Source organism: Ruditapes philippinarum, unplaced genomic scaffold (assembly GCF_026571515.1).
Source record: "Ruditapes philippinarum isolate M1 unplaced genomic scaffold, ASM2657151v2 ctg6_1_1_1_1, whole genome shotgun sequence".
NCBI lineage: Eukaryota > Metazoa > Mollusca > Bivalvia > Venerida > Veneridae > Ruditapes > Ruditapes philippinarum.
In genome coordinates, this window is record NW_026859747.1 from 374897 (window position 1) to 383042 (window position 8146).

Sequence of the window (8146 nt, forward strand, 5' to 3'; positions counted from 1 at the left end):
ATAATAAAATCAATGCTCTCAACTCGATAGGAACATGAAGGCAACGCAAATTCTTACTAAAGATGCATGTATAATACATTTGAATTTATAAAACTTATCGATTGAAAGTTTGGAACAAAACTTCCTTAAAATTTAAGTTTAATGTTACATGGTCGTAAGATAAACTTGATTGTTTGTTAACGACGGATGATGATATTATTACATTCTATTTAGCTTGTAAAATTATTTATTATGATTTTATTATCCGGATAAATGTGCAATATGTTTATTTGTTTCAAAAACGAAATAGTACATACAAAATGCAGACAAAATGCATTGTCAGTTTTGTTAGCTCAAAGTAAGTTCACATGAATGTTATTTTTGTTTAATTATAGTGCGACATTTTTTAAAAAACAAAAACAAAAGAGATACTATCACATCAGCACTCATTTAAAACGGTTACAACACTTTAAATTAATGGTTCCAGTTTGTTTCTATATGACTAACCTGCTGATATATCAATGCATTCACTTAAAATACTCTAATTGATAATAAAGAAATAATAATAATAATAATAATAACAATAATAAACTGTATTTAACCCATTTGTGCCGGAATTTTATTTTTATATAAGAAATGTATAAAACATATAGTAACCATATAGTTATAACATATATCCGTTTATTTTTCAAATATAAGTACTGTATTTTTTATTTTAGTGTTTTAATATTTTGTCTACAAAAGTAGACAACAGGCGCAGATGGGTATATGTAAAACACATATAGAATATATGTCCAGATAACCTATTGTTGGTTTATTTGATAACTTTTACTTGAAAAAATCCTTAAAGTTTATACAGGCAATGTTTTCTATTACTTTTCCTACAAAAGTAGACATTAGGCACAGAAGTGTTCACTCTGAAATTCATTCTGAATATGAATTATTATTGTTCATGTCTTTTGGCTTTGATCGTATGAATACCTAAACACTGTGAAACATTTCAAAGCATTTCCTGTGCACTCCAACATTACATTTGGAACATTGTGTCCTGCATTTTTTTCCACACAATGAACAGCGCACTTCTTTTGCTGGCTCTGCGTAATGATTTTTACCATCAAGTCGGATATGGTCTGGAATTCTTCTTGACAATGGCCTCATCCTACCTATTGGTCTGGCAGGGCTGACAGCAGGTGTACGCCCCTGAGCAAGCAGCACAGTAACCAGAGCTCGTCTGACACCTAACAGATCTAATGGTTGCCTCAATCCTGCATCAGTAGCACGGTAAATGTGCCAGGTTTGCTGCACCGCAAGGTCAATGCAATACATAAACACTGGCCACCACCACTTCTTGGATCTGATAGAGATACGATACTTCTCAACATTTTGATCCATCCTGTCCACACCTCCCATTGTCTGGTTGTAATGCTTTATAAGGTATGGCTGCGGAAGGCGCACCCTAGCTTTTGCCTGCTTTGACCACCGTGTTGCTTGTTGCAATGGTTCAACTCCATGGCAATTTGACACCACATTCACTATATTGTTGTCATTCCACCTCACCACTATCAGACCTTTGTGTGCGTCATACCTTTTATCATAGTTTCCTCGTTGCGTTTTTCCCATGTCTTTTACATTTTTGACAGGACAATCTTCTATTCGGTTGGCACGGATGGTTCCTGTGCAAGATATTCCCATATCTGTAAGCCGGTCCACGAGCTTCAGGGAAGTAAATAGGGAAGTAAATAGATTATCAAAAGTCAGATGGTATGCATCATCTTTCTGCAGCTCTGAAAGCAGGTCCATAACTACTGCTCCGCCCATTCCAAGGAAGCCAGGATCATGGGTTTGGTGGCCTTTTACCCCTTGATAGGGCTCAAATTGTAAAACATATCCAAGTGCTGTCATTAATGCCCACATCTTATAACCGAACCTAATTGGTTTCCCACGAATAAACTGTTTCGCTCCGTGTCGCCCATAGTACGGGATCATGCTTTCGTCGATTGAAAGGTTTTTCTCTTTCAAGAAGTATAACAAGAAGCGCTAATTCAGCAGACATAGCAGTGGTCTTTACTTTGCCAAACTTGTCCTCTCTGTCAAGATTGTTGTTATCGCAAAGATGTACATATCGCACCAATATGTCGAATCTGTCTCGCGGCATTGTACGAGCTATTGCCTCATTCCTTACGTCATCATCCCGGCTCCAGATCTGTCTCCGTCTTGGCACAGTGTTATAGCCTGATATAAGCAGAATTGCTAGGAAGATCCTAATTTCTTGGGGTGAAGTTGAAAACGAATGGTTGCCTTTTGAACCAGCATATCTTATACTCTGTTCAACAATCATGTTGATCACGTCATCATCAAAAAATAAGTTGAAGATGCCATCTGGTGTTTGCGGCCATCGACTTTTGTCTATATTTGAGCCATGCAAGTGAATCTGTCTTTATCTTGCTCAGGTAGATCTTTATTTTCCCACTTCCTCTTTACTGGTGCAGGTCGTTTGGGATGCGGAGCTGGATCCCCGTAGTGCAATTCTTACTTGAGGTCTTTTTGCAATATTTGCAGGCACTTCGTATTCATCTGTATCAGAAGAATCTGAAGAATGGTCAGTTTCCTGAAAAATAAAATATGATAAATATAAAAAATCTTATTCTCAACTGGATTTACTGTACATTATTACTTACTTGCTTCGTATTTATTTATTTATCTATTTATTATTTATTTATTTTATTTATTTATTTTATTTATTTATTACTAACTAGATCGGAGTCTGATGCTGAATCAACAACATGACGTCCATCTAGGCGAATAACTGTCGCTGTTGCTTGTTGGTCTAACTGACGTCCACTGAGTTGTTGTAACCTACTTCTTCATCTTCACTTGCACTATCTTCATCTGTCAGTTCATCTACAGGAGGTGGTTGAACATGTATATCTGCCCTTTCAAAGCTACCTTCATCCTCAAGCATTGATATGATTTCATTTACTGTGTATCTTCTGTAAACAACAAAATATTTTCATAATGATAAAACGTACCCATTTGATCCTATTGTCTACTTTTGTAGACAAAATCTAAATTGACTGTCATAACACATTTTATACATATTTCTGAATTATAAAACAGGAATTGAGCAGAAATATAATTATACAATTTAAAACAATCATACTTTATGATATAAAATAAAAACAATATAAAGTTTTACATACCTGTTTCTGCTAGCCATTTTCAATAATATTTTCAAGGCAATTTTTATCACATTCTTGTTGAAAACACACTGCAAATAACGTAGTGGTCTGCATTTTGTCTAGCAAAATAGTCCAATTAACGCTTATCATGACAACAAGTATAGAATAACAATGATAAACAAATGTGCGCTCATAATTAGGTCCTAGTGTACTGATAACTGCTAGTGTCTACAAAAGTAGACAACAGGCGTAAATGGGTTAACCCCCTCCACCTAAAAAACCCAAAACATTTACACTACAGTTTGCAAAGTATGTTTAAAATGTATACCTTATAATACAGAATAATAATAATTTGTAAAGAGGACAATACTTATTTAAAAGCATGAATGAAGATGATAATAGTATACCAGTAACTGATATATCTTCTGTATTTCCTTCATATGGTTGCAAGTAGCTCCTGAGACTTGATGAGTTCATCAACACACTGAAAAGCGAGAAAAAGAAAACACATCAGACTTAAGCGTTCCTTGTTGATGTTTTTTTATCTTATTTTATAATTTTTAGCTAACATGTAACTGTTACACTTTTAGTTATTAAGCAGATTTTTGCTAAATCTCAGCAGTGAGTCTTGATGGCAACACTATTTAAGTGTTGAGAATTGAGTACTGCTCAAGCCTGTGCTAGGGGGCGTGAGGAATGTTGCACTTTATATTACCCCTCATGTACAGACTCAATCAAACCGAGTCTGTAGTTCTCTTGTAATTTTGTTGAGATTAATGCTACCGAGGGATCACTTTAAGCTCATATACTTGTAGGTTATAATCATAACGGATAATGAATATAATAAAACCCATGTTAATGATCAATGGCACCTTCTTAGGGATGTTAATTCTGCATTTAAAACTTTTAGTTACAGGGTGGCAAATGTCCATTATAAAGTCTCTTCTGTTGTCAATCTTTAATATTTTATATTAAAGGGGTACGGCCCATTGAATGTCCACAAAATATGCATTGGCTGGTAGAAAACATTTATCCTAAGTCAGAAATGAATTCTAAGCCCATGCCCATTACACTATATACTAATATATATCTATATATTAGTATATAGTGTAATGGGCATGGGCTAAGAATTCATTTCTGACTTATATATATCTATATATTAGTATATAGTGTAATGGGCATGGGCTTAGAATTCATTTCTGACTTAGGATAATTGTTTTCTACCATCAAATGCATTTTTTGTGAACATTCAATGAGACGTACCCATTTGTTTTATATTATTGGGCAAACATTTTTCCTCTCCTTTTATTAATTTCACCAAGAACAATTCTTTTCTGACAATGATAATAATAATGATGGCGATGATGATAATAATGCTGATGATTTAGAAATGAAATGTACATACTAGATTTATTTTCACCTGCTGGTATGAAAATTATCATATTTCACTTGGGGCCATGTTTATTTTCATACCATTCATCCTGTATTTATAGAAAAAACTTGAATATTGGAAGGGGAATTGTATGCTCTGTGAAAAGTACAATAGATTATTTTTCTTTTAAAAAACATTGAGGGGAATGGTCTGCCATGTAAAGGGTACAATGTTTTTAGTTATACTGGGAGTTTTCTTTCAGTAAAATTTATTTTTTACTGTCTGTAAATTTTAATTTCCCTAAATTATAAGACTGTTCTAGCATTTTTGTATGAAAAACATACTTTAATTATCAGTCTTGAAATTAATCTATGCTAAGAATTTTTACCTACTTTTAATGTTAATGAATTTTGAGTATTTATTATTATTTTTTTATATATATTTTTCCTTTACCATTTTTTTTCTAACTGCTTTTCTTAATAACAATAATGTAGATCAAAAATTTTAATGATCATATCTGGAGACAGAATATAAAGTATTTCAAAAGAATGTGGAATCTATAATTATAAACTCAACAGTTGGCCAGTGTGCCATATCATTTCTGTATATTGCATCGTTACTTACTGGTTTGTTGTTTTAGCAGAATGTCAGTAAGTGTAACTTACTAGGTCATAATCAGGGGTTTATGATTAATTATGTATTCTGATGTAGTGGTTTGCCTGCCCGTACTCTGCCTTGTGCCCTGTCCGGTTTTTCTTTGGGGTCCTCCTGGGCTCCTTGCCGCTGGCGCTTGTTGCTGGGTCGGGTGGGGGCTGCGTTCATTGAATGCCGCCTTTCCTTGTCGATCTTGTTTATCATATTTTATGGCCCCTTATGTAATGGACTTTATTGATCTATAAGATCATGCCCTAAGGGCTGGTGTTTTATGACTTGTATATTCATATCAAGTTACCACCAATTAATTAAAAGGGAAGATTAAAAGATAGCTAATTTACTTATGTAACTTTAGATTGAAAAACTTGGTCATTTTATTGCAATAAAATTTATCATAATTTATTTGATATTATTGCATAAATTATTAGTAACTTAATAATAAGCATTTTCATTTTTTCTGAAGTCACCATGAATTTAAGAACTTTACTACTTTGAGTGAAGCTGTACTAATTTCTAATTCTCAGGCTTATTATCATTTTGAGCACCAAGAAATTAAAGTCCAAAAGTACATAGGTATTACTTAATTACAATGGTGAAAGTCAAAATAAGTTGACATTATGCAATTTATTCTTTTTGATTTTATAATTTATTTCTCATGAAAGATAAAAAAAAGCATGACCCAAGGAAATTTCTAAAACTATCCACTAGTTTTTTTTAAGCAGATTTATATTTTATTCTAAAAAAAAATCAATATCAAGTGTTTATGTTAAGTCTCTCTGAAAATACACAACAAGATGTTATATCAGCATTTAATAACACTTCCAGATATCTTGATGACATTTTTAATTTAGATAATTCTTTTTTTGATCAAATGGTGTCTAATATTTATCCTACGGAGCTACAACTTAATAAAACGAATTTTTGAAATTTAACTACATCATTTTTGGATCTTCATATCACTATCAAAAACAATTCGATTCACACGAAAATTTATGATAAAAGAGATGACTTTGATTTTAGTATAGTAAATTATCCTCATTTGGATGGAGACGTACCGCACGCAACATCTTACGGGGTTTATATATCTCAGTTAATTAGATTTGCTAGAGCTTGTAGCAACGTAAAGGATTTTAACGAGCGAAATATTTTCATTACCGGTAAGCTTCTAAAACAGGGCTACCGCTATTATAAATTACGTAAATATTTTACAAAATTTTACAATCGTAACTTTGATTTAATTTCAAAATTCAATAGTGATCTAAAAACACTTCTGCGACAAGGGATTAGCCAGCCTGATTTTTACGGTGATGTTGTTTACAAACTTCGTAAGATCTTGGGTCATTGTAATTTTTCTGTTGTGTTTACTAAAATTATAAAACGTTTTATTAAAAGGGGTTATGACCCTACTATTTTAAGACATACCGCATGCTTGGTGTTCAACCCATTTACAGTTGGACACTACGCTTTCCTCTTTTGATTACATCTGACGGGCCAAGTGGGAGACTCTACGATGGACAGTTCTTTAAACCTTTTGGGACTAAATTGTCTTAATGTTCGTTTTCTGTCTTGCTTTGTCGGGCCCTTGTAGGTGATTATCTTATTGCTCTGTCTTCCTTTAGGACATTGATTACTTTTGTTATGGTCATTTGGTTTACTTTTATATGTTTCTACATTATCATTTTGGTGTTTTATTTATTTAACCTTTTGTAACCATAACAACTGTTAGAATTTCACTTGGCGGGGAATCATTTTATTAACACTCTCTCGATTAAAGAAACAAAGTGGGACTAAGAGTGATGTTTGGTGCATCAGTAACCGGTTTAAACTCCCCACCAGTACATGTGTTGCTGACCGTTCCAAGGCGGCGCGGCGCCCCTTTGTGTTTCTCAGATGTATGTCTATGTTGTTTCATACTGTTTTGGTGACACTTTTGCTCGTGTCTCTTGTTGTTTCTCGTCTACGGTAAGTATCTTCCCTTTGTCCCTAGTTTTTATTTATTTTATTCCCCCCCCCCCTTCCCCGTGTCTCATGTCCCCTTCCCCCGTGCCTTTTGACATTATGAGCCTTATATTAAATCATTTATTTGTTTTGTTTTAGTTCCTTATAAGTTACTAATTATGTATTCTGATGTAGTGGTTTGCCTGCCCGTACTCTGCCTTGTGCCCTGTCCTGTTTTTCTTTGGGGTCCTCCTGGGCTCCTTGCCGCTGGCGCTTGTTGCTGGGTCGGGTGGGGGCTGCGTTCATTGAATGCCGCCTTTCCTTGTCGATCTTGTTTATCATATTTTATTGGTCAATCACCATTGTAACAGTCAATGTCTTTATATATATAGTTAATTCAGATCAGCTTGAAGATGAAAAAAATGAGCATAATGTCACTTAAAAAATATTTTTGTTGTGAAATGGGTGAACATGGTTGGTATTAGGCAATTTGTTGTAGTAAAGAATGAAATTTTTAAGCAATTTGCTTGTTGTGCATGAACCAGTTGCGAAAATAACTAAAAAATAAAAATCAGACATATTTCTGTCAGTAATCTTTTCAATCAAATACTTTTAAATATCAGCTTTGACAGCTTATTTCTTATAATATTTAAAACAAAATACTATTTATTAATCACACTTATGCAGATTGGATAAGGGGCCAGTTCATAGAATTTTTCCAGTTATTCTAGAGAGGGTGTAAAATAATATAGTAGACACAAACAGAATCCCTAAAGAAAGTCATGACACCATTGAAAATGTTGCAGGCTCGTTTGGTTGAGCCTGTTCATGGACGGTACTGGAAAGTGCAAGTTACCGTCCACACCCCCTAGCACCGGCTTAAGGAGAATTCAACATTTAACGAGAAAATGGTGAAATTGTGAATTTAGAAACATCTGCAGATGTGTTCAAACGGCAGTCATCATGGAACCTTCAATGCGACACAGTAGTGTCATTCCATGAAAAGCGGGTATGATCCCCAAAA

At 34.0% G+C, this 8146-nt stretch overlaps 1 protein-coding gene across 1 annotated transcript; it reads right to left on the bottom strand.

The window, feature by feature from the left end:
• Positions 1 to 960: 960 nt before the first annotated feature.
• Positions 961 to 1965, bottom strand: LOC132757775 (piggyBac transposable element-derived protein 3-like). Its single transcript, XM_060749162.1, has one exon. It carries the CDS (start codon positions 1963 to 1965, stop codon positions 961 to 963), a length of 1005 nt encoding a protein of 334 aa, XP_060605145.1.
• Positions 1966 to 8146: the final 6181 nt, after the last annotated feature.

Excerpts from the sequence above, each read along its gene's own strand:
- LOC132757775 (XM_060749162.1), bottom strand. The coding sequence starts at position 1,965 with ATGATCCCGTACTATGGGCGACACGGAGCGAAACAGTTTATTCGTGGG.